This window comes from Charadrius vociferus, unplaced genomic scaffold (genome assembly GCF_000708025.1).
Source record: "Charadrius vociferus isolate BGI_N301 unplaced genomic scaffold, ASM70802v2 scaffold183, whole genome shotgun sequence".
NCBI classification, from domain to species: domain Eukaryota; kingdom Metazoa; phylum Chordata; class Aves; order Charadriiformes; family Charadriidae; genus Charadrius; species Charadrius vociferus.
In genome coordinates this window covers 3,180,067-3,207,322 of record NW_009648250.1, presented here as the reverse complement: position 1 = coordinate 3,207,322, position 27,256 = coordinate 3,180,067, and the positions used below count along the sequence as shown (strand labels likewise).

Sequence of the window (27,256 nt, the reverse complement as noted above, 5' to 3'; positions counted from 1 at the left end):
TTTTTTTTTTCCTTCTCTTTTTGTTCCTCTGCTGTCACTGGCAGATATATCAACTTGAATTCTGCTTCTTTGGGAATGTACTTGAATTTCATTTTCTACTAACCATCATGCTTTCAGATGTCTGACCCTGGCCTGGAAATATAGTATACAGTCTATCCCCAAGATAAATGAACTGAGCAGCATGTTTCTTATTACTTCATCTCTGTCTCTGTGTTCTGTATTAAAAACTAAATAGTGAATAAAAACTGGCATGTAAACTGACCCACCTGTATTAAGCACAGCACTAAGCGAGATAAGTCTACATGTTCAGCCTGTGCACTTCATTTCCCTGTGTGATATAGTGCTGGCTCTGTCTCTTAGAGCAGTGTGCTTTGCTGCTCCTGCTGCTCCTGATTATTGCAACCAGAATACAAACAGATGTTCCTGGTAAGACTGTTAAATATAGCATTGAACTAAAATCCATCATAATTTAAAACTCTTTCTGAAAGGGGTCTTTGCCCTTTGACTGTCCCCAGCCCAGATCACGTCTGGACCTGTAACTTAAAAGGAGTTAGAAGGGGTCGTTATTTGACTACCTTCCACTTCTGGAGCCAGATTTTCCATTTACGCACTGATGGGACAAGTACCATCAGAAAAGATTACTCTTCCACCAGCCTGTAAATAAAGAGCATTGAACACTAGATATTGTTCATAACAATGCAGATAATTGTTTTTCAGAGCTTAGAAATGCCTTGCCCAAGAGATATTCACAGTGCATGTTTTTAAATAGGTGTAAAAAACCATACAAACATGTAAATCAAAAGTGTGAGGCATTAGGAGAGCAAACTACTGAACTACTTGATACAATTTCTGCAAAACTAAAATGGCTTGCAAGGCATTCTTCTCAGTCATTTATTTCAAGCCCTGACCCTGAGTTGCATCCACGTTACTTCAGTATTTCTAGATACTTTTCAGTGTCAGTAAACACTCTCCTTTCCCTTGACATGTATAGTCTCCTCTCGGAAAACTTTGGCAATGCGAACTCACATGTGTTGAACAGAACTGAAATGATTCCAAAACTTAGACTGGAGCTTCACTGTGACAAGATTTGTGGATCCAAAAGTGGGTAACTGTAGGGCTGTTGGGCACCTTATGCATGTGCTTGTAAGTGTACATATTACTAATGGAAGTTCCTACAATAATATTAATTCATTTTTAGTCTTGGTAAAATAGCAATAGACTGAGTCAAAAATTCTGTTTAAAAAAAAAAACAACCAAAAAACAAACAACCCCCCCAACTTTTCTAGCTTTTTGAGGAGAAGCAAGGTGAAGGCAGTGGCAATTGCTGAAAACTAAGAAAACAAATAGGATTAAGATTTGCTGTCCAAGTATTTTATTATAGAAAATTAAGTCACTTTGACAGAGGACCAAGGATTGACTCAAAAACACTTCCTTAAACCAAAGAACTACAATCCTTTACAGGTTAGTTTTTGTTCCTACATACTGTGTTGCTGTTTCATCTAAATAGCAGAAATGGATATAATACAAACAACAATACAAAGGCAACCTTTGAGTTCTGGCCACAGTTGAATGGTGGTAACTAGCAATATAAAGACAGTGTTTCAGTTTTGCTTACCATCATTTTCTAATCAAAATCCTCAAAGGCAGATGTGTGGTTACTGCTATATAGCAATTACTCTAATGTATGGTGCTGCCCGTTAAGTGAGCAAAAGTCTTCATTTTAATTAAAAAAACACCTGTGCATGTAAACTTTGATTAGAAGCCCCATAGAAATGCTGCAAAAATTTGCATGTAGGAATTTCTAATTAACCATAACACCCAACAGGAGAGAGGCTGGGAGTTGATCATTTGCGAGTAAGCACTGCTAGTAGTAAAATACACAACTACTGAAATTAGTTTAAAAATGGAATGCATGGGGGAAAAAAGCCTGAAAACTTGCTGAAAAATCTAAGCTTAGTTTTCCTCTAAATCTAGAGTTTCCTTGACTCTTTCTTGCTGCACACAGTTGGTGTTTCTCCGTCCGGTTTTTGTAAATACTTTAGGCTGAGATGTGGTGTGCTTGTTATACAGTGCTGCAATGACAGGAGAGTATTTTTTTCCAAAGCAAGCCAGAACGGAGCAGAGAGGCAGTGTTTATGTAAAGTAAGCTGTGTGAAAGGAGTGTGCTATAATTCAAGAATAACATATATATTTATAAATGTAGAATTAAGTTGCTCAGGATTTTGCTAACAAGCTGTTCGTATCTAAAGACTACGTCTGCCACCGGAGTGGTATTGAAAAGAACAGCTTATCTTTCATTTAACATGTTTGTAAAGGAATCACTTGTCAAAGAAAAAAACCTTATTTCTGAAGGATAAATGCTTACGCTCTTTCCTTGGCCAGCCATACTGAACACAAAGCACTTGTGTGCCCATATCTAGAAAAGAATAATTTCCAGCTCTTTGTCTGCGCAAGGGGGATATCTTTGAGTTAGGACATTATGCTGTGTGTATGCTGGGCACATTCAGCTATTTTTCAGTAGAGCCAAGAGAAGTAAAGACTATGTACTTGCAGCGATGGACAAAAGAATGTCTGGGATTTCTCTCAGTGCCAGGTTCGCTGTCTGTTACTGTGCATAAACATATCTCAGGCTTGCTGAATAACACAAGATATAAGAGTTTTAGTGGAAAAACTGTTGCTGTTAAATACTTTGGTTTCCAGTAGCTATCAAGTGAGTTCATCCAACTTGCTGCTTATGTTGGAGCAGTGCACATCTCATCAAGCCTACTTATTTCCCATCCTTGTTTAGCTCATTAGGTTGGACATATGTTTTGTTTTACTTTCAGTTTCTTCCCTCACCCCCCTACCTTAAAACTGTCACCTTGATGTACTTGCAGTCTGCCTGTTCCTCACAGCAGTGCCCAGCAGAGGTGTGGTATTAGTGACAGATGTTGGTCAGATGTTGAGTCACTGGGTGGGCAACAGTTGGTGTTCTCTTGGCTCTTGGATGCCCTTTGCCCAGCCATTTGCTTTGCTTGACTGCCATGCCTCTGACACTTGTCTTGTACATTGGCATAAAAATTCCTCAAATGTCTGTATGTATATCTATAAACATCCTTCCCACTTAGATACTGGATTTTCAAGTTACCTTAAAGAATTCAGTAGTGCTGGTTTTGGTTTCTTCTGTATGAATGCTTATTAATTCCCTTCACTGGAAACCTACTTCTGACAGATCCATAGCAGCTGAAATGTGGCTTTGATTTATTTTATTTTTTTTTTTAAATGAGGCTTTTAGCATGCCACTGCATAGTATCAGTAGGGGTTAATTTATGTGCAGTGTTGGGGCAGGAGGGTACAAGGAAGGACACATGCAGGTATCTTCCGAACACAGCTTTTGAATTTCAAGGCACTGGACATTTGACACTAGGATAAACCTACAGTCCTCTAAGAGCAAATATATTGAAAGTAGTTGAATACTTAATTAAAAGTTTGGATTCTGTTGCAAAGGTTTGGTTTGTTTGAAAACTTGATGCCATGGGAGATGGGGTCACTTTGCTTTTGGGCGAGATATGACTTGGCAACCAGATGAAGATCTGCTTTTCCACTTTGGAGAAACTGTGTGGTGATGAAAGTGCACCACCAGTCTGGGCAACTTGGAAATGGCTGTCTTCAGAAATGTCTTCTGCTTGTAAGCTGCTACTAGAAGCAGTTGCAGTTTTAGTAGCTGACTCTGTTACGAGGGAGCAAGAACAGCAAGAGGACAAGGCTCATTCTCTTTTTTTTCCCATTTGAAGTATAGAAGAGTTGTTGTGAGAGTCGTTGGGTGCTTTTGCACCCTAGTGAGGGAAAAACAACTTGCATCTCTGCACAGGAAAAATCTGCATCTGTGGACATGGAACTTCAGCTGGGCTTTTCATTTCATTGCAAGAACACTTGCACTTCTGAAATGCAGTCCTAGAGTGTAACCCTCATGTTCAAAATTAGGAGCAACTGGGCTGTTAAATTTCTTTGAATATACATACTAGCTTTCTTGAGGAGGAAGAGAAAAGTATGGAGACGTTTTGATTATGTTGCATCTTCATATGGAAAGCTGAAGTAAAATATGCTGTTTAAGGATTTGGCTGGGTATCAAAGGAAGTGTGCAGAAGTTCTGCAAGACATACTTTTTAAATCTTAGATGAAGGCAAATGTCTAAGGATGAAGGCAGTCAATGCTAGTTAGAACTGTATGTTCCTTAGTTTCAAGTTGTACGCGTTAGTGTAATTGTGCTCTTATGCTCTCTTTTGGGCTCTTCCCTTTTTTTGTAAGAATTTCTTGAGCAATTTTAGATTCAATATTTCAGCAAAATCTACTGTGACCACAGGCAACACCCCTTGCTCATGACCTATGCTAAGGGACATCACCCCTCCACACCCCCTTTCAGACCTCTGTCAACATTGTCTACTGGGCTTTCTCTCCCACACTGTAAATCTTGTTATTCTGGCATCCATCCTGCTGGTCCCCTTTATCTGGATGCTGCTGTGGTTGGCCCTTCCTGACCATTTCTTTTGCTGACAGGAACCTTGTGGCATGGTGACAGTTGCACTCCTCTTCCTTTCCTGCATGGCAGTTGCTTTCCCAGCACTGGTGGATGACTAGCGTCTCCAAGCTCTCCATTGCTGCATTGCCTGCCACTGTGCAGGCTGGTCAATTTATTTGTATTTTTTTAATATACTCAGCTAAGCTTTCAGCATGCTGCAGGAGAGACTGGCATGAAAGCTAGTAGCATCTCCATGGCCCTCTCTTATAGGAGGACTTGTACTGCCCACGACAGTCAGGCTCTGCAGGCTGCAACTACCAGTAGCTCAAAATACACAAGCCGTCCTAAAACCATATAAAAACTTGCCCTAAAAACGGTAGGGAGTAGTGGGGATCCAGATTGTGTTGCGTGGCTTCTGGCTGTAGCTGCAGCAGCATCTTTGCAGCCCCTGTGACCAGCACCATGCAGACACTGCACTCACTTGGGATAAAGTATAGAGAAATAGTAAGAGAAAAAGGAGGAGCAATTTCACAGGCTAAAATAGCAACCTAAGTCACTTAGGCCTCGATGTGGGGCTGAAAGTTAACAAGCTGTGATGGTTTGCTGATTAACTTGGTCGAAGTATCTAGGTCATTAATAGGCTTGGCAGCAAGGTAAATTGACTTATAATATTTTTTGGTTCAAGTTCCTGAGTGTAGAGGATTTTTTTTTTTTTTTTGCTGTGTTCAGTTGTTGGCTGACTGCAGATCAGAAACCCTGAGTTAACTGCTGTTTATTAAGAAAATCAAGCGAGTGCTCCTGTAAAGCATTTCAATGTTTGTTCTCTCTTGTCCTATTAATTTCCACTTCAGTAAACACAGTTGTACTAAGTATCCCTGGAGGAGGCTCAGTATAATAGTAATGTGTCATCTTTTTAATGTGAAATTGCATGGTAGCCCCTTATGTGTTTTTAAGATGGATTAATCTTTGTAGCAATAGCAAAGTGAGCTTTACCAGCCTAAAAATTAGTTTCCTAATGAAAGGGGGCTGATCAGGATGCCTGGCTGCCTGTCCTATGTTTCACTTTGGTGGTTTCAAAATAAAAATGGTTGGCACTACTTCCATCTTCTAATATGGAGGTTTTTACATTAAATCCTGTGCCTGAAAGCATTGGAGATCTTGGGGCAGGTGATGCTGGAGTGTTTCCAAATAGGCACTGTGTTGGTTGAAGCAGTTGCACCAGCCTTGTTTCTAATGAGCTTCCCTGTAGTTTCTGGTTTTCAGAGTAACAACTGCTAGAGAAATCAATGAGCAAACCATTCTCCAGGGTTCACGCACCTAAAGGTTTGCTAGAGGGTTAGAGCAAGTGGATACGTCTCTGGAAACTCAGTTGTCATAGTACATAAGCTTCATAACTAGTTTGAAATAGTCGCTAAAACTTGTCAAATTTTTCCTTCTGATTTTAAACGTCTTCCATATTTACTTCCTCTTCATGAATGAACAAGGAAACAAAGGAGCACTTTGTTTTACACTTGCCACTTCACATAAACCACTGAGGTTTCCCATAAGTAGTCTTAAACATCCAAAAGTGGCTTCAATGAGACTTTTCACGCATTTCTTCTTGTGTTTAAACAGGGTGATCAGCAATGGCTATAGCATTCTAGCTGGACTTGTGCAGCTGCTGTGCGCAACAGTGTTGACTTGGGGTACCGCTGGCAAGGAGTCACCTGCCTCTTTGCTTTTCTGCTGGTGGTTGACATGATGACACCGAATATCCAGGGGCATCCCCAGCTTGCCCTGAGTGGCAGCCATAGTGGGAATGGTGTTACAGGGCAGCAGAGCATGCGTCAGCTGTGGATGAGCGATGGTGGTGTTACAACATGAGTTTAGTCAGAGCATGTGGGCTGGTTGGGGGGAGTTGGCCAATGTTGTAGACGCTGATGGCTGGTTTGCCCTTTCAAATTATTGAAAAACACTTTCTTCTTTGTTGGGGAGGAGAGGAGCAGGATAGAAGAAAATATTTTTATGTACTGGTACTTCAAGTCATGTGGTACTACATGGGGTTCTTGGTTGGTGCTAGGTGCCATAAGCCAGACTTGATACACCATTGACCTGTTTGTTGCCTTTGAATCAAGTGGGGTCCCAGTAGCTCACTTTTGCCAGTGCCTAATGTTTTTTTCTGGTGCCTGGCAGGCTCTTAGCTGATTAAGTATTTCTTGAACCTCTCTTACTGTCTTGGGTAACCTGAATACTGGATAGTAGGTTTTTATCATTTGGTGATTACTATGATAGCGATATTTCCTTGTTTGTTCTTGGAGATGAGATTACTTGTGTGTGCAGATGTTGGGAATGATCTCCAAAACCCTTAAACTAAAGTGCTTTTACCAGATACTGGGTATTTGTTGCATAAGATACTATTAATTACACTGTTAAATTTTTACCATACTGATCGCAATCAGTTTTTTCTTCCTAGCCTAGTCTTCAAACTGCAGCTTTGCTTTCACTCTGTCCTATTGCTACCTAAGTGGTGCATTATATAAGCTGTTCCAAGGGAAGATTTTAGAGTTTTGCAGCTAAATCAGAGTGTTCTAACAATTATTTTCTCAGGTCCATTTTCTTAAAAGCAATGGTTTTATTGCTGACTCTTAAATACTGTCTAGAAAGATGTGTTTGAGAAGCCTGTGACTATTTTATGCAGCTTTTAGTCATGTCCTCAATAAAAATTCCAACTTGCATTGGCAAAATTGTAGCCAGGTCTTCACCAAGAACTCGTATCTACATATCGTACAGAAATTTTGCTTATTGCCCTTGGTGTAAATTGGTGTTAGCTGGCTGCCTCAACCCTCTATAGAAAACACTACGTAGTCTGAAACAGGGATGATGATATGGTGCCCAAGGATCCAAAGCTTTGTTCACCAATTCTTATGTTATGTTCTGATAAAGGTCAGGCTGCAGAGCATTTGTGAATTTTTTTGATGTGTTCTGTTATGGAAAGGCTGCTTATCTCCACTAGTGTAAAGCAATTCCATTAATTCCTTGGGTTTTCGTTTCTTTGTGGATTATTAAATGTTATTATACTGCTGCCTACACTTTTCTCATCTACTGCAGGCCAGATTTGTATGCCTACGCTTCTCAATTTTATAGATTGTTATTGAGTATGTAGGGGAGTACTGTCTTTCCAGCCACTTAAAGTGAAAATGGAGGAGAACATTGCTTGCATAACCATGGGAAGAAGAAAACAGGAAAAGATAACTGTAGGTGCTGTGTATGGACTTTCTCACCTAAATGCCATGATTTTACCTTTTTTCCTCTGTCTTGTGTTTCTTTTTGACATGGGACAAGGTTTAAACTTTGCAAACTCCCTCTTGTTGCTGTTTTGCAGTGTTTACATAACACTAAATGCTTTTAACAACAGTTCAGCCTTTCACAAGCTGGCTCTTTCAGTCTTTTCACTTCTTTAACATCTTGTTCTCTCATCCGTGTCTTTTAATTCTTACTTGGCTGCTGTCCTGCACCTTTCCTTAAGAGTCCCAGCTGCCTGTCTAGTAGATGTACTATTGTGGTTTCTGTACCTGCATGCTTGCTGGTAGTTGCTTTCACAAAAGTAACCCTTGTCAGATGTTACACAGTAAAATATAAGTATTCAAATCTGATCCAGTGGGCTTGAACTGGTCAAGGAGTCAGAACAGCACCCAGCATCCTGCCGTGCTTGAGTTTGACTTCTTGCTCTGCCATAGGTCTCCTGTGTGGCCTTGACACGCTCTTTAGGCTGCGCATTCCTTTTAGGGTTTCTGCTGACCCAGCTGCGTCAGTCACCAAGTAAATACACAGGTCTGCAGGTAGAGCTGCGCCTTTCTGTTGCTGGTCTTGAATCGTGAACTTGGCGTTAACACCCACACAATGTACAAGCTTTCATGCTGCATCTACACTAGAGGTACTTCCTGGGGTTACTTTTCTGCCCTAGAAAAGTGTGTTGATTATACATGTGGTGGTAATGTTTACGCCTGTCATCTTACCTGCAAAGAAAGGTATGGCTCTGGACAGCTGAGGACTAATACTTGCATGGAAGGCAGTGCACAGTGGTAACAGGCAAACACAAAAAATACCAGATCTTGATGTAAAAATGACTGTGTTGTTTTGATGTTTCTTTAGCTGTCCTTCCATGTGTGGCTAGGTTGACAGCTGCTAGAGACAGTACATTCGGTGATGCACTGGAGTTTGGGAGAGGGTGAACAAAAGGTGCAGGTTCTCTAATAGACAGGTTTGGTTTAGTTATAGCAGTAGCTTCATCAAACTCACTGTTGGATAGATCACTTTGTAAAAACTACAGCTGTTTTAGATGGATTCAGACAGTAATTACAGACATGGCAGGGTGAAGACTTTGGGTAAAGACTTACTGCAAGTGTGACTTAAGATTAGTAGGGCTATTGTGTGACAAAAACCTGAAGGTTATGTGAAGGACCCATTATTGGTTATTTTACTGTAACATTTTTGTGGATTGCCAAGGGCATGTATCTTCTGCTCAAGTGGGTTGGAGGACTATTAGATTATGCCAGGCCAGAACCTTTTAAACTGGTAAATCTGAAATACCATATGCTGGGGTTTTTGAGAGGGCGCCTTAAACTGTATTACTATACTGCAGCTGTAGAAGACATAATAGACCAAAGCAAACTGCAGTAGCATGTAGCAAGACAGTATAATGTGTAAGTCTAAAATATGGTCTTGGAGTCTGCAATCACAGTGTTTTTTCTAAAGCAAATAGTGTGTGTTTTGTGGAATAACTTGTTTTGCAACATTTACACACCAACAAATGTTGTGCTGTATAAAAATGCTTTTATTGCTGTATCTTCTTCTGTTTATCAAATCAGTGTCTATACAGGCTGGCAAAATACTAAGTTTAGATAAACTCACATGCCAAATTCAGTTTCCCTCATTTTCAGGTAAAAGCGTTATTTGATTCGTAGGGTTGGAGGGAAACCCTTTGTGCCTGCATGTGGGATTTGTTGTGAAGATTGTGTCTGCACTACCTGAAACTTCCTTGTTGTTTGAGTCTGTCATCTGTATGAAATTAAGCTTTCCAGGAGCCACTGAGCCACCGCTGCCAGACTAACACAGGAAAGACTAGTGTTTCTGTTGCTGTGGTCTCTGCTGCCTGTTGGATAGGGGACTATTAAAACAGGTCTATGTTCTGCAGCTGGGTGATGCACAACAACCTGAGTTGTGCTAACTTACTTGCACACAGTTTGCAAGGTTTTTAGGAGAGGACCGCTCTTTTTTTTCTTTCCCTTTTTCATCCAAACGAAAAACCAATTCCTCCTTTAAAAAAGGGTACTTCAGACCACACCTTCCCCAGATACATTTACCCCCCCCTCCAGCAACATTTGAACACTGAGTTAATATTTCCACCTCATTTGCTCAGGTAACCTGTTGCGTACTGTTCTTTTTGCTGAGAAGAATTAGGTGAGGTTTCTTAGGGAGAAATACTTGCTGTGGCTGTTCAGCCTCCACCAGCATGGCGAGCTCCGTTCCCCAAACTGCTTTTTCTCCTGCCTCTTCAACATTTGTCCCCAGCCCCTGGCAGCTTGGAGCTAGGCACCCCTGTGACCACCAGCCTGGGCTTTGTTAGCATTGGCCTCCGCTCAGCATGTTATCTTTCACAGCAGTCATCGAGTTTGCGGTTGATAGCCGGTGCTAAATCTTAATGTCTCTGTGAACAGAGAAGACAGCAAAACAAAGCTTTTCTGATTGGAAAGGTTGGGGGCTGTCACGGAACACAGGCACGTAGGCAGCTGTTGCCTGTTGGGGTGTCGCTGGAGAGCCTCTGACTACTTTTTTCACCCCCATCGTAGAAGTGTTGAGGAAACAGGACTTGGCTGCTGCTGTGTGCCCAGCAGCCTGCGGTGGTTGTGGGGCCATGCCGGGGCTCTGAAGCGGGTTTCCTGAGCAGCACCTTGCCTTGTGGGACTCTAATCACTGATTAACCCACATAAGGGAAGTCTGGAATAAAATAGATTAAAACAACAAATAGTATCTGTGCTGCCATCTTGTGAACCAGAATTTTATAACACCTTTAAGGTTATTTTGTAAATATGGCAGTGTTGCCACGGCAGCAGAAATCTGGTGTGGAAAAATGTTGCTGAAATGATTTATTACTGGTTTAGTGCGCTGTACAGGGCAGGCAAGTCGTCACTGCTGCTCCCTTCTACTCATCTATGTCGAACATGAAGTGCATCAGAAGGGCTTTGATTAGGGAAATGGACGTTGCGACAGACTTCACGCAGGTGTGCACAACTCAACAAAATGCAGTAATGCACAGTGAGATAGGTATTATTTTAATACTTAGGCACAAAGGATCCATACATGAATGTTTCATAGTTTTCAGTGTAGCTCTTACTGAAAGTCAGTATCCTCCCTGGTGAAATCAATCCTAAAAATAAGTTGAGATGCTGCTAAATCTAACACTAGCTGGAGACCCAGAGATATGCAACTTCAAATTTGAACTGACTTACAGAAGGGTAAAAAAGTAGAGCACTACTAGTTAATCCAAAATCTCTTGCTAAAGGATTTTATGCTTGTTTTACATGCTGAGATCTTGTGTAACCAAGTGATTCACAGTGTCATCCGCAATGCTTCATGTTACTTCTTGTATGTAACACAAGAGAAGCAGTGACCAAAATGACCTGCATCAAACTCCCCAGCACAGCTCCAGTGACCCACTATCAAAAAAATCTTGAGTTCTTTCAGACAAAGTGTGTTTTCTAGGATTGGTAAAACTTGAGATTCAGTAGAGACTGTCACTGGAGTATGAATCTAGAACGTCAAATTCAGAAGATGTTTCCAGTATGTCTGGCTCCAGGAGTAAGTTGGCAGCAGAGGGCCGTAGCTCTGACTTGAGCCAAGGCTCCCAACTAATTCGGGGCTGAAAGCACCAGAATGTGAGGAAAAAAAGGTGTAAAGAAAGTAGTTTTCTCAGCTGCCTGCTCTATCACTGCTCTCCACAACCTTTTAGTGGAGCCTTCAAGCTTGTGCAGGTTTTTTTTTTGTACAACTCGGACTTTTTGCCATGATGGTATTCAAATTGACTGTATCTGTTTTCATGGAATGGCTGGAAGGAAGCTTTGCCTGGGTTTGCTATGGAAATAGCCTGTGGCTGTTTGAAACAACCTTTTCCTAAGGTTTCAGGTTTAGGAGATGTACTATGCTAAACTTGCAGTCTAATGAGAGCAAATTCCAAAGTTAACACACAGTCTTTCTTTATAAACAAATCAATGCCACCACTGCTCAGCCAAGAAACATACCTAGCTTGCTTCTACTGATTTCACTCTTTTTTTTTAAAGTGGTATTTATGGGACTGTTGGGGGGTGGGGAAGAATACCTTTTTTACATTAAAAAACAAAAGCAAAGGAAGAGTTAAGAGCTGAGATTTCTTAACAAATCTTTAGGTCCAGAAACTAGAGGCATAATAACGTGGAACTCTAAATGGTGAGTTCTCATGCTTCAAACTATTGTATATTTCTGTGTCTCCAAATAAAATTTTGACTTAAAAATAATCCCACCACTTCAGACATTTAAAGTTAGAATCTAACATTTTGCTTTGGGACTGATTGTTGTTACTCTTATTTTCTAGCAACAAGATTTTTTTCACCCTTTGTTTGGAATGAGATGGCTGTATGGTAATCTCTAGGTCAACAGTCTCTTTCACTTCCCCACAGTATGAATATGCTGAACCAGACTGAAAGGTTGTGGTTGTGAGCCAGGGATGTGGTAAATGGGTGGTAACTTATATCCTTACCTTGTCCTCACTGTGCCTTTTTCATAGCAGCATCCAGTGATCTGAGCTTTGGCTCTGGAGTCCCGTCTCTGCTTCTCCAAAGGTCTGCTTTCCAGGAGGATGCCCTTGGACCTACTTCTTGCAGCATAAATCTGAAAGGGCAGGGCAGCACAAGTATAAATTTTGCTGCAATATCCAGTGTGTGCCAAATGTGATGGGCTTTGGGTGGGTTATACAATATATTCTCTTTTCTCTGAACACTGGCTCCAGCATTTCCAGTCCCTTAACCAGCCATGTGTGCTTTGCTGACCACTCAGACTGTCAATGACAACTTCATAACTGCCTAAGTTCACAGTGCACAGCTGGTGCTTCCAGCTCCCTTGACCCTTGCCTTGAATGAGATTCAGGGTTGGTGGGTTATTTTGCTTTTCAAGTGGAAGCCTGAGCTCATCATACTGCTGCTGTTTTGCATGGTCAAATGTGGAAACTGGAATCTCTTGGTGAGCAGCATGCTGTTTACTGCTTGTCCATCTGGCACAGAAGTCATCATTGTTATCTTGCCAGAAATTCACTGCTGAACTGCTCTGCCTTGGAGTGCCAAGAGTCAAACCAGAATTGAGCAAAGCAAAAGGAAATTGTACCTCAATACTTGTTCCTGACAGACTTTGCAGTACTATGTGTTGGTATTAAAGTTTTGGAGATATGTTTCCATTGATCAGGTCTGGGCTTGGGTTTTTGTTTAAGGCATATGCTTTGTTTCTGTGCTGACAGGTTACTGCAGTATCATGAAAATAAAAGCAGGCTGTATTTATGCATACTGCTGTATGATCCCAAGTATCTCTCTTCAAGAAAACATCTGTTTATGTGTGTTTGAACCCAAATCACAAGACCAAAACTGGTGTGGATAGCTCTGTGGGGCTGTTCTAACGATAGCTAATTTTTGATGGTGCTACCCAGGACTTTAGGGATGTTGCATGTTTTGGTCTGCTTCCTGAGATTGCCTTTTGACCTGCCACCATAGAGTGTGGTTTGAGTTTAGCTGTAATGAGTGACCAAGTCAACCATCATGTTCATCACTGTGGCAATTTTTAGTTTTTCATGGCATACATCTGTCAGTAAGTGAGGATTGTTAGAAACACAGTATTAGTTATGGGACTGCATGGCAGAAAGAAATGCATGTGTGTATTTGACAGCTATAACTGTCTTATTCCACAAGCTTCATACTGAAGAAAAACATGCCATCTAACATTGAGTTTATAGGCCATTCCCTTTGTATAGCCATGGTATTAACTAGTTTTTGTGGAGAACAGCTTCTGCAACAGATTTAAATCTGATGCTGCAGTACTGTGTGCTCAGGAAAACACTTGGTGACCCAAAGGCAATGTTGCTTTTTTAGTCCCAAAGAAAAATAAATTGCTATAAAGGTACCTATAAATCCTTATTGTCAGGTGGATATTCTGTTTTGCTTAAAGAAACAGAAGATTTCTGTTTTTTTCCAGTGCAGTCTACTCCTGCTGTTGGCACCATGTCATATAATAACTTTCATAAACTCACCAAATGTCTTAAAAAACAGAACCTCACAATCTTAAAGTAATGCTTCTTTCTGTTTAAAACCACAACTCCCTTTTAACTGAATCGGTGCAAAGGGAACAGAACTACTGTAATTGCAAGCATTGAGGAGAACAGTGCTACAGATGTCTTAATGCTAGGAGAGAGAGTAACAGATCCGGGCAGCTGTTTGCATAACTAAAACTCACAAGGTTGTTTGTATATTTGCAGGATTTCATGCAAATCCTGAGGCTTTTCCTTCCTCTGATTAAACATGTGCAAAATGGAGTAAATCCTTTCACAGTAGATGTTGTTGTAGCTAAGTTCTGCAACTTTGAGACATTGGTAAAACCTGTCTTATATGCAATATAGCTGTAGCTGTGTTATCAGTCTTGGAGACTGATTCCCAAAAGCTGTAAGTTACATTTACCCTATTGCAGACCTGTGAGTTTTTCTAGAATGGATATCACTTACAGATTTTTAGCCAGAAATGGAAAGAAACTCTTTGCATCTTCCAGGTCTCCTCCATTTACAGATCTCTACTTTTTTTTCTTCCTTTTTTCACCACTAACATTCTCCTTCTAAAGAGAAATTTGTTTGCTTGTACGTTTATCTGGACTTGTTGCATTGACAACTGAATTCTTCATTACCTTTTTTTTTCTGGTTTCTTTGCTTCCTCATACTGTTTCCTGTTTGTTCCTCAGTTCCTCAGCCTTTACCCACTAGGCAGGGTAGCCTCCCTACCCAGAACAGGATGGTTCCAGATTAATCTTAAAGGAAGTTTGAAGAGCTTTCACCTTGGATCAGCATCTCATTTAGAGCTTGGGGAACGACTCGGTTTTATATGGACTCTTTTATAAAACTAGACCCAACCCCCACAAATGCATCCTTTCCTCTGCCTCCCAAAACCAGCAGCAGGTTATCTTTGTGTCACAAGAACAGGAATTTGGAGGGTTACAAATTAGAACCTAGACCCGCTCTGAAGGCTGCCGTTCTGTCTTAGCATCATGCCCAGGTTGCTGTTAGCCCTTCTTTCTCAGCACTAAGTGATGCCTTGCTAAAGGACATTCACCTGTAAGGCTGTTACATGTAATGCCTGACCAGTGCTGACACAGGGAGCTCATTCTGATGGTGAACCTCAGCTGCATGGTGAAGCAAAGCCAAAGGAAGGGCTGCTTGTGACAGAAGGGCAAATAGCCAGGCATGATTGGTTTTCAGGGGGAGCTCCTGCACCAGCTGATTTTGGGCCAGGGGAAGTTGCTGCTAAATTGAAAATTTTTTGTACCAGAAGGGAGAAAAGCAATTCTGGGGGACATGTGTGTATCATCAAAGATAGTTCCAATGTAATCTTTTTTTTTTTTGTGTTCTGGACTGAAGATGTCAGAAAAATGTTTTCATAAGAAAACTGAAAATCAGAATTGTTAAAGAATCCAGTGCAAGTTACCATATGTTGCTCTGGGGCCAATACAGCTCATCTTACCAGAGAGGGTCCATTAGACAACAGGGTCAGCTTCAGCTCATGGTGAATATCCCCTGTGGCCCAGCAAGCTCCTCCTGCTATCCATACAACTGTTCTTCTAGAGGACACAGTTTAGGAAATAAATTCTATAGAAAGAGCTAACTGGCTCAGGTGAATCCCACATTTGCTCAGAGTACGCAGTCTTTATTCTTCCTTGTCTGCTGTTTTGGAGAAGACAAATGTTGTGACATTTTGCCTTAGTGTGTATATCTATTTAACCTATAAAATGTCATTAATAAGGATGACTTCTGTGACTCTTGGCATGGACCCATAACACAGGATGGAGCATCCCTGCAGGATGGAGCATGAAAACTTGTCAGGGATATGATTTTCCTCACCAAAGCAGCTTTTATATGACAAACTACAGTTCTCCTAATGACACTCACTCCATGCAGTTCTGTGTGAATATCATTGTATATTGTCCCAGATTTATGGCGGCTGGTTTCCTGAAGAGCTATTTGGGTAGTCTGTGCTTCAGTGAAACAACTTTCATATGTCTTGTAACAAATCCAAAAGTGTAATGGAGTGGGTCATTTGTCTTGAGTTTTAACATGAAACAAAATGATGTAGTGAGGTTTTTTTTCTTCTCTATGGCAGGGGAAAACTGGCTCAATTTCAGCTTGGATCCCAGCTTTCTGGTTTCTGAAGTCACCCCTGTGGAGGTGATGTTAGATTTGTAATGCTGTCTCATGCAGCATACAGCAGTGCTGCCTTAGTGACAGTAAGTAAAGCAAACTAATGTCTTCAGCTCTGTTCTTGTCCATTTGTAATGGTATTAATGTCCTTTTAAGAACAGCAGAGACTGACAAAGTGAAAAAAAAAAAAAAATTGGGAAAGAATTAACCAGATTTATAGCTCTTGTAATGTGATTTAGCTGCTCGAAATAAGAATAATATCACATGGCCAAAACACTTAGACCACCCATGTGAGGAACTTCTGATCCAGTGAATAGGATAGTAACCTTTTTCAGGAGTGTTTTGGTAGCAGTTTATCTTGGCTGCTCAACACAAACATACTGGATAATAAGGTTTAATATCTGTTACTGACCTTCTGAACTGGTTGTGTATTACTGTTTTCTATCTAGTACCATATCTGTCACATCTAGGTCCCAAAAACATAACTAGTTTACCACCTTGAAGGATTTAGTCACCGTTTGAGAAGTCATCCTACCTGATGGGTTTTTCAGGAATGTTTAGGCCAACACAATGCCAGGCAGAGCTGAAATGCATAAAGTATCTTGAGCTGTTTTGACAAAAAGCTTCACTTCTTTCTCCAGCACCAAGTGTTTCTCAGGCAAACGTGGAGACCTGCCGCATGTTGTGGGAGGAGGATGAGCTGCAGGAGTGATCTACTGAGATGAGCATTGCTGTAAGCTTGGGTTGTGGAGTACATCAGCTGCAGGAACCAGCCTCGCTCAGCACATTGCTGGCCTTGATGCTCTTGAGGTTCAGCCCTGGCATAGTTATCACAAGGTTTTTTTGAATGCAAACATCAATAACACACAGCACTCAGTGTTTTCTTCTGGTTTCAGCTTAAATTACTGTCTATTTAAAAGCCGTTATGAAAAGCTGTTCAAAAGATCTGAGTTAGACCCCTTAGGGGATGTATACTTCAAAGCATGTTGTTTGGTTATTAATGGGTCATGACCATGCAGTGCAGATATGATTTTTCTAGTCATTTTGATCTGTCATATGAATGAATACCAGAATTTTCTCCTTAGCTGGCACCCTTTTCTCTTATGACTATGTTGTGGTAGTGACATTTAGAGTACGACGGTTGTGGGTGAAAGGTGTCTCTTCTACTAGAATCACAAATAAGTGTTTCTCAAATTATGTCTGTAGGTGGATGGAGGTCTGCTTGGAAGAAGAGCTGCCCCTGACTACGGAGCTGGAGGAAGGCTTAAGAAACGGTGTTTACCTTGCCAAGCTTGCAAAATTCTTTGCCCCTAATGTGGTGTCAGACAAAAAGATCTACGATGTGGAGCAGTCACGCTATAAGGTAATAACTTTTTCAGTTCTCTCACCGACTAGACAAAAAAAAAGTAACATCTGTCTTCTAACTCTTAAAGATACCCAAGCATGGTTGGTTAACTTTCTGCATCTCTTTCATAAGACTATCGGGACTAGACGGAAGACACACAGCACTAAAGTCAACATGATAAGTCAGAAATGTTTTACCCTTAAAAAAACCATGTTAGTGTCACTTAATGTTTTTAAAGCTGAACATATTACACTTCTGGCTCCAGGGAGAACATGAGCTTTACCATTTATACAATTATTTCTCACTAGGAATAGGAGCCAAAAGCAATTCAGTAATTAAACTTGATAACCATTACAAATTTTCCTCATCTTGGGAGGACATTCACTTCATTAGATCTGTGTGTTTATTTTACCAAATTTAAAACTGAGAAGTAAAAAAAAAAAAAAAGCTACCAGTAATTAAACTTAGCTTGCTACCTCTGCAAACTGTTTGCTAACTCCAAGATCCTCAATAATATTAAAATATATACATGCATATGCAGCAGTCCCACTACAGGAATGCATTATCTCAACATGTAGAGTGGGCAGAAGAAAATTTGAAATGGACTCTTTTAAGGTGTAACCACTGACAGTTGTTTCAGAGTTGAGAAACTAAGCTGTTCTAAGTCCCATATTGTTAACAGAACCATGGTTAAGAATCCTGGTTACATTTAAATGCTTCTCTTGAAAACGTACAAAACTTGAGTGCGGGCTTCTTTTCCCCCTTTACTCTGACTCTTTAAAAAAAAATTTAAAAAATTCAAATACTTTCCCACTTTGGTCTCTTAACTGCTGCTTGCATAGGCTATAGAGAGGGTCAGGTGTTCCAGTTGATCTGAAGAGTGACTGAGCTCCTTATCTGTTCGCCGTCACAGTAGTGCTGAGTTTTACCACTTCTGTGTTTTGGAGGTAGTCATTTCTGGTATTTGACAGCCAGCCCTTACTCCCAAAGACTACTGAAGGGCTGCAGAAATGACCATTTCAGTCACAGTCAATCCAGAGGGGTACAAATATGGCTTTTGTTACATAAAAGAATGAGCTGGACAGTGTGGAGCTCTTGAGGTGTTAGGATGCTTCATTAGCAGGATTGCAGCTGTCACGCTTAGGTCTCTAGGTTCAAGCAAGGGAAAACACCCTGAACTCAACTTCAGGATATAAAATTGGGAAGCAACAGGAGGATCAACAATTAAATGATTGGCTTTATGTGATTTTTTTTTTTTTTAATCATCTTTTCCTTTTATGTTTCCAACAGAGATCTGGCCTTCATTTTCGGCACACTGACAACACTGTGCAGTGGTTAAGAGCAATGGAGTCCATCGGTCTGCCTAAGGTAAGCCTTTAAATTTCAGCAAAGAAACTGGCTCAAGGCACTCACTCACTGAGATCCCCTTTCATCCGCTTGAGCATAAACACTTGCTTACAGTAGGTCTACAGGGAAGGGGTAATTCAGGCAACAAATCTGAAGAGAAAGTAATGCTGAAAGCAGTGGGAGTGTCAGTTGTGTGCTAGTGCTGCCGGTGTGCTTGGGCTGAGGCTGCTGTGGATGAGTGCTGTGGGTGGTAATGCTGAGGGTGCATCTCCTGTGGGAAGACAAACAGGGATGCTAGCAGTGTTTTAGCTACATCTTATGGCTAGTACAGTCTCTGTGAGGGCCTGAAAGGGATATGGTTTAAAACAGAAAACTTAAATATTTGCTTCCTTTAGGTTACTACCTCTCATCGTGTCTCTTGCTGCCTCTTCCTCCTAATGTACATCCTAGTTTCTCTGCCTCTACCCTCTTTCCAGACTGTTCTTGCACGCTCCAGTACACCTGCGTGGCTATGCTGCTGCTCCTCTTCTGCCAGCTGCTTTCTTGGGTCACCTCTCATATTTATCTTCTTCCTTGTGGGTCTTCGCTTGTCATCTCCCCCCTCTGCTGCTGTTTCTGGGCACCAGTGAGTCTCTTTCGGATGAAAATCCTTTAAGAAAGGGCTGTGTGGAAACAACTGCTCTGCTTGTTTGGACACTTGGGCACCCGCACAGACCCTGGGGCAGGTACTCCCTCACCCAGGCTGCCCAGCAGCTGCCCCAGGGTGCCTGGGGAGGGGTAGCCCCAGTGCTGCCCCATGCACTGTGGTCGGGCACAGTGGGGATGCTCAGACAGATGCCTGAAGAGCTGCCGGGACTACCGGCCAGGCACTGCAGGCAAACTCGCTGCAGGTGCCCACAAGCAGAAAAGGGCACCCGTGACTGCCATTAGAATTGCCATAGAGACAGGGAGGGTTCTGCCTTTCCCAGGTCAGGCTTTTTTTTGTCTAACTTAAGTCCTGTGTCCTGCTGGCTGATTTTCACCCTGCCATCCCTCCTCTGAAAGGTTTCACTTCTGTTGCGGAGGATGGTCATGGCCAAAAGCTTTTCCAAGTCTCCCTCCCAAAGCTGTTGTGAGCAAATGATGAAGAGGGCACTGTGTTCCTGACCGACTCAGTTTTGTCCTGTTAACCATGGGTTGGTGCAGCCCCAAATGCCCAGCCTGGGCTGGAAGCACGCTGCCAACTCTCACAGTTAGCTAAGTCTTTTATTTTATTTTTGTGGAGAAACAGTGTTTAGTGACTGGGATGAAAGCCAGGAACAAATTAGTGGTAGAACCAGAATTGGAACTTATGATGTGACTCTTTGGCTAAATGGCTTAATATGCCTCTCTCTGAATATCTTTCCCTGTAAATGATGTATTCATGAAGTTAGGGATGCTGGTAATTAGCATTTTGCATTTTTAAACCATACTTGATATGTTTGGTTTGCAATGAGGCTTTGCAAATTGTAACTGCATCCCAGGTTTTGGGTGTCTGTAGGAGGACAATCCCTACTGGTTTAGCTTGTGCCAAAGGACTTTTTCTAAAAATCTTGCTGAAATGCTGTCTGCTTATCTTCCTTTTTTTCCTTCTTACTAAGTAGCTTTTATGCTTTATTAAATTCTTCCTTATGAAAACTACTCAAAATTAAAATAACACCAGAAGAGACTTGAATCATAATTGGGTAGAAATAACAGCTGAAATTCCATAAGTTTGAGGTGTGGTTCTGCAGAGAGCTCATTTTAGTTAGTTTTCTGCTCAGTAATACATCTTCTCCTTTAACTGTGTGCTTTTTGTTTTTTAGATCTTTTATCCAGAGACTACAGATGTCTACGACAGGAAAAACATCCCTAGGATGATATATTGCATTCACGCTCTAAGGTAACTGGTGATGGGAGTAAATGTTAAAGAAACTGCCAAATCTAGGAGTGTAAGTCTTGAAATGGCTTTAGGGTAACCAGTATACCAAAATCTGTCAGAATTTACAAGTTCATTAATTTAAAGTTGGAGAAAAAAGTCCAACTTTGTCAGAACTATTGGCCAAATTATTTTCAAAATAGAAACGAAGGACTACTGTATTTAGCAGAGACTTCCCCCTCTCAATGAGTACACCCACCCACCACCACCCCCAAAGTGCACATACCATTTCAAAACACTTACAGCAACAGAAACCAAATAAATGAACAAAAACTTAGCAAACTATTAGTAAAACCTTGGAGTGGATATGTTGATCAGAGTGAAAATGATGATGAACTGACATCTTTCTGTCCCAAAAGAGGAGCAAATAATTACTGTAATCTGAGGCCATTCATCTAAAAATTAACATTGTCCAGGACTTTAAAGTTCGGAGCAACTTGATTTTTGAATGTAATGTCAGGAAGGCCTTGACCACACCACCAAAGGTATAGCTTAAATTTTTTTTATGTCCTGCCTTACAGATTTTCTTGATGTTTAGCACTAGAAGTAACAAACATCTGCCTTGTGCTGTCCCTGATGTGAGCGCAGTGGTGTTGGCAAACAGCTCCTCCTGCTTGTGGCTGTCCTAGCTCATTTCCTGCACATGGAGACATTTTCTTTCCACTACTTTTTAAGGTCTAATCATTGAAAATGATGTGCCTGCTCTTGGCACTCTATGTTAACTCACTGCCAATAAATAGGGCATACCACCAAAGTTCATATTTCTTTCAAATGCTAGCTGTTCGGAGTTGACAGCCCTGGTATTTTTGTCATCTTTGACAAGTCTTGTCACTTGAAATCATTATGCCTGGTGCAATATTAACTGGACAGTACCACCAGGACTGTTTGAGGGTAGCTGTTGCCTAAAACTTTGTAGTGCCATCTGTTCTGTCAGTGAGTGTCTTGTGTAAGCTTAACGTGATTTCCTGAAGTGCATGCACGAGGCCCTGATGTTAACTAGCTCGGGCTCACACAGTGGGCTGTATGCCCCTCCGGCCACGTTATGGGCGAACTCAGATGTTTTGCAGGAGGTGGAAATACGCAAGGAGGTCTTCCTATATTTGCTTCCTTATGTATGAATGAGGACTTTATCAACTATGGATTTGAATGCTACATGAACAATAAGCCCATCAGTTAGATAGCTTCTTAAGATTTGCCTAATCATTGCAAGGGCAATAAGTCTTTTCATCTTGAACTGAATTTTGCACTGGGTTGACCTTTGGTAGAAGTTTTCCTTTCTCCCTCTTGACATGCCCCAGGATTTATGCCAGTATCAGAATTAGTCTGTGTTGTCTCAGCTTTCACTTCCAAGTTCGTCTTGTTTAAATTACTTTTCCTTACTGCACATCAGCACAAAGCTATAACTCTGTACTTACAAGCTATTATTTTAGAAATGGACTTCGTATCAAACGTGTCGTGCCATACTGAAGGGGAATAGGCCTGCAATGCTTTCACTAATGATGCTTTCTCATGAAAGTGTAGGGCCCTGTGCCTGCATCCCATGGAGGATGCAAGAATCAAACAATCATTGAGTTTCATTTATTTCCATGCCTTTTCCCAAAATGCATGTCCTAAGTCCCTCACTGGAGTCTTTCAAATCAAACTCCAGTGTCAGTATTGAATGGCACAGAGCGTCCACTGAAAGCAGTCTGGGAAACAACAGAATTAAGGACAGGGCACTTGGGCAGCAGTGTTCCCAGTGGGGTTGGCGTCAAAGGAACAGTGAGCTGCAGGAGTCCTATTCTGTTCCCTTTCTGCTGCTGTTGTAACTACTGACCTGCTGACGTCTGTCCCTGCGGCTCCACGCTGTGCACCCCACTGGCTCTGCTCTCGGGGTTTGTCACAACATGCTCTCCAGGGAATCACTGCTAGGTTCACCGACCCTGGAAAAGTCCATATCCCTGTTCTCCAGGTCCAGCACCACAGCACCTAGAAACAGCAACTGCAAGCAGGCTTTTCACCTTCACACATATGCACATGACCACTATATGAAGAATCACCATTGGGTTTAAATGCTAAATTCTGACACATCTTGGAGCATGTGCTGAAATTTCAAAGGCCTGTAACTTGGGAAAATTGAGCACTTTCTCAGAGAGGTGAGGGGTTGACCTACTTCCCATTCTTTCTTAGTTGTTACGAGGTCATTACTCCAAAGCAACGTGATTATTGAGTTTTCCAACAAAACTGCTTTCAACAAAAATATCTTCTTATTCTCATTCTTGGAAATCCTGAAGCCATCTTTAGCTGAGATTTGTCCTACATGAATTCATTTATGCACAGTCAGTGTGCATAATTTAAGTGCTTAAAATTGATAAGTTTAATTTCCCCTTTAAGAAGCATAAAATATCCTTAACTGTAGGTAATAAGAGCAAAAAGCTCTGTCTATCCAACTGGTCTATTTGAAATCTGAAAAGTTAACATTTCACAGGGCAAGTCTTTGGTTATTTGCAGTGTTGCTGATCTTTGAGCTGCTAGAGGGCCTGACGATAGACAATGACTCTAAGCAAAATGTTTTAGATATATTTTTAGGGTATGTCCTGGTTCAAGTCTTGAAATGAAGACCACTGCACTTACAGTATGTGCAACAACTTGCACTGTCAAATACAGCACTGTTCTGGCCAGAAAGGAGTGACTTAGCAAGCGATTTCTAGACTCCTGTTGAATATGATTACCCTCTTGCTTTTCTCCTCTTGAAAGACCAGTACTTAAAGCCTGACTTGGCTAATACAAAGACAGAGGTCTCATTTCTTGCACTATTTTTCTTGTGAAAGCCGATTTGGATTTCTTCCTGGACTAAATAAGGTTAAGAACTGCTCCATTTAAGTTAAGATGTTAACAATGATTCTTGTTCATAAATAGCGGTGCTTATAAGACTTTTATTTTCCCCGAAAAACTTAGTGTTCACATGGTCTTTGCAAGCAGATCACTGCTACGCCCTGAACAAACTATCCCTCTGAAGCTGAACAGCTTCAAAACTCTTCCTAGGAAGCAGCAGAATAATAAGCACATCTTTAAAAAAAACCAAACAAACCACAACAACAAAAACACAAAACAAAAAACCCCCACTATTTTCAGATCTATCTTTTACAGCATGTTATACATGAGTTAAGCCTAAAACAAGGCCTAGGAAGCTTTGCCTGATATGAACTGCAGTTCTGCACAGGCAATGCAAAGGCAGCTTCACCCAGGAGGTGCCCTTTCCCCTGTTTCTGCTCTGCTCCTGGTGCCTTATATCCAGCTTTCTTAACCCCAAGACTCCCTGCTTTTGCTTTTATGGGGGTTCCCTGAGTTTCAAGTTACACTATAAAAGCGTTAAACAAGCTGCTTCAAGTGAAATTATACCTAAATACCGAGTTGAAGTGTCTTTATGTTCCCTGCAAGGCTCGAATCACGTTTTCAGCACCACCTGGTGGTTAATAACTTTATCCAAACAAAGGAGCGTAGGAAGTAAAGCACATGGCTCAATATCCTCCTGGAAGTGCTGAACAGCAAAAATACGAGTCTCTAATGTTCATACCCCTTTTTCTTCCTCTGTATTTTTATTGTGGTGACCCCCAAAAAGCCGATGAAACCCCACGATGCTGCTGATCTCCCTAACTGTTGGTATGGCGCCCAGCGCTTCAGCCAGGACTGTGTCCCTGTCTCAAATTTAGAGCAAAATCTCTTTAAAAGCCCACAAGGAAAGACTGGAAGGCAGACCAGGGCAATGGAGCAACTGCTTCATTGCTAATAGGCATGTGGGTTTTTTCCTGCTATAGCAACTTGCATTTAAGACTGCTTTGAAAGCTGAGAATGGGAACAGCAATGATTTTGAGGGGCTGCGGCAGTCAAAAGAGTGTCGACCTACGTGAGACGTGCTGTTGTGTCCATCCAGGTTGTGACAGGGCAGAGGAGTAGCTGTGGTGGCATGGAAGATGAAATGCTGATTCTGGGTGCTCTGAAATAAATGTGACAGCTACAAACACTTGCTTTGAAATCTCATCCTGTAATTTGCTAATAGTGTTAAAAAAAAAAAAAAATCCAACAACAAAACACAAAAGGGAAATGTGCCCCTCTAGAAACAAAAAACCCAAGCCACAATGCACATTTGCAATATATGAAGTTAGGGTGAAGTCATTTAAAAAAAGAGGTGCAAAATACTCCTTTTGGAGGAATGCATTATTTACGGCTTGTTTTTAATATCTATCTTTTTTATCCTTGCTTGCAAAACTCACTAGTTTATTGAATTTCGCTGACAAATTCTCGAAACACCAGTCTTCTGTAGATAAATACATGCTTTGTGTTTGGAAGATATTGAGAAAATATGGATGTACTCAGGTGTTTTTTTGGATAGGACCCCAAGACTCTAGGAATAATGAGTCAAACAAGACTTCTCTTTCAGTAAGACTTAAAAGTACAGCATAAAGAAAACTGTAGGGTTAATTTATTCCGTATCAGCCCGTGAAAGTCAAGGGTTAAAGGACAAGCTTCCTAAAAGTGCTTTTCTCTGGTACAGAAAGTGAACACCTGAACCTCATTCAGGACTCCTAATTTTCTAATTCTAACTTTCTTCTTTGCAGTTTATACCTGTTCAAACTAGGATTAGCACCGCAGATCCAGGACCTGCTGGGAAAAGTAGACTTCACAGGTAAGAAACTGCTTGTCTAATCATATGTTAGATAGTTTCTTCACCCAGTAAATCTGCTAACATTGTACATATTTTCTATTATGGTCTTTCTCCTCCTGCAAGATTGTTCTGAACACATCCTAATTAAATAGGCGGGAGGCTGCTATTTTTAATGAATGTCAGTATCTGAAGGACAGAAGGGAGTGAATTTGCACAGAATACTTGTCGTATCTTAGATTCCTTCAAAATGGGGAGGAAAAACTGCTAAGAAGCCCTGGCCACAAGCGCTTTCAAAAACATTATACCCATGTTTGTAGGTATGGTGATTCAAAATGAAATTCTTATGCTTTTGTTCTCAAATATGTATTATTTTTTTTTATAACAGAGGAAGAAATCAGCAACATGCGAAAGGAGCTAGAGAAGTATGGTATACAGATGCCATCTTTTAGTAAAATTGGTGGGATTCTGGCCAGTGAATTATCAGTGGATGAAGCTGCATGTAAGTGTGGCTCTTGTTGTGTTTTCTACTAAATAATTTGACAGAATGCTAACAAAATACTTCCTGTGTTTTAATTCACCTAGTTTGCCACCTCTTAGTAAATCACAGGTAAAGCAAGCAAGTTTTTACCAGATATCACACTGTGTCATTTGTACAAGACCTCTTGCAATTTTTCCGTCTGCATTTTTGAGCATCTCTATTGAACCATGGGAAGTTCTACCTGAAACAAAGATTTCTTACAATCTTTTGTGTGGGTTTAATGTTTTGGTAGCTAGTGCTCCTCTAGAATGAAAAATTGAGCCCTGGGTGTGCCTCTGCACCACAGGGGGTACAGTGGAGATGGCCATGGGAACAAGATGTCCTCTCTGAGCCTCCTTCCCGTGTTGCGGTCTTGCAGTTTTCCTCAAACACCCAATCAGGTTGCTGTGAGGCTGTTCTATATAGACAACTCTCTCACATGTGGTGGTGCAACCACTTGCATCCGTGGGCAGCCTTCAAGCTGTCTGACCACTGTTGTGTGACCCACAGTATTGTAGAACCCTGCTGGAGGGCACATCCTGCCCCTGCGTCCAAAATAAGCTTTCCTTTTTAGGGGGATTGATGCACAGTTATGGTCCTTTTGAGTCTGTCTTGAACAGCTTCCACTCAAAACCAAAATTTAATGCTTTTTTGCTGACCGAGCCTATCCATCTGTAAATCTGGGGTTTTTTTCTCCATTTCATTTTTTTTTTTTGGAATGAAGTAATATATTAAAAAAACAAACAAATAAAATGCTTGAATTGAAATGAAATGTGTCCACTCAAATCCACACTTGAGGTCTAGTTATTTTGTTCAAAATCCTAGCCTCTTCCAGAAGGGCTGGCTTGAGTATGTTCGATGGCACAGTAAGTCATTGATACAAACCAGTAACAGTACTGCAGACTGTACACCAGGAGGTGGGAGGAATAGAAAGGCTGCATTATAATTAAATTCCATTCCAACTTCGTTAAACCTTGCGAAGTAGCATAATTGAAACAAGCTGATTCATGATGTTACTTAGCGTGCTGAAATTTCCAGACCTTAACTTAAAACACACTTCCTCATGTTGTTTTGTATTGCCGGTGTTGCATATTTTTGAGCTTGCTATAGCTTAATACGTGCCTACTTCTGCAAAGCTAGCTCTTAAAATACTGCCTATGGAAGTGGGGGTGGTTTGTCTCCTTTTATAGCAAGTTTTCAGAGAATTGGTGACTACCAAGCACTTTTCCAGGGAGCTTCCTTCCTTCCCTGAAGATGAAAGGGCTGCAACTTCCTTCTCTTTTTATAGTGTGTGTAGGTTTTCCTTTAACTTCTGAAGTGTTTTTAGCCTTCCATAGAAAAGCAGGGTCTCCTGATGCTGGTCCTGTCCCTCTGGGCAAGGAGTGTGCTATAGATAACGTGCCCTGCCCCAGGACAGGAAACATCTGCTATGGGAACCCTCATGCACTAGTGAGGTTGGATGTGGCGATCCTGACGGAGGAAAGGGTCTACCACCCTGCTTGCGAAATCGAGAAAG

General features: G+C 41.3%; 1 protein-coding gene across 2 annotated transcripts in view; it reads left to right on the top strand.

The window, feature by feature from the left end:
* IQGAP2 (IQ motif containing GTPase activating protein 2) overlaps positions 1 to 27,256 on the top strand; it is a 108,241-nt gene that overhangs the window by 28,480 nt on the left and 52,505 nt on the right. For both annotated transcript variants that reach the window (XM_009884247.1, XM_009884248.1), the window contains 5 exons: positions 17,157 to 17,313; positions 18,586 to 18,663; positions 20,466 to 20,542; positions 25,177 to 25,244; positions 25,609 to 25,722. In XM_009884247.1, the coding sequence (XP_009882549.1) occupies positions 17,157 to 17,313; positions 18,586 to 18,663; positions 20,466 to 20,542; positions 25,177 to 25,244; positions 25,609 to 25,722 (494 nt within the window). The remainder of the gene's footprint in view (positions 1 to 17,156; positions 17,314 to 18,585; positions 18,664 to 20,465; positions 20,543 to 25,176; positions 25,245 to 25,608; positions 25,723 to 27,256) is intronic.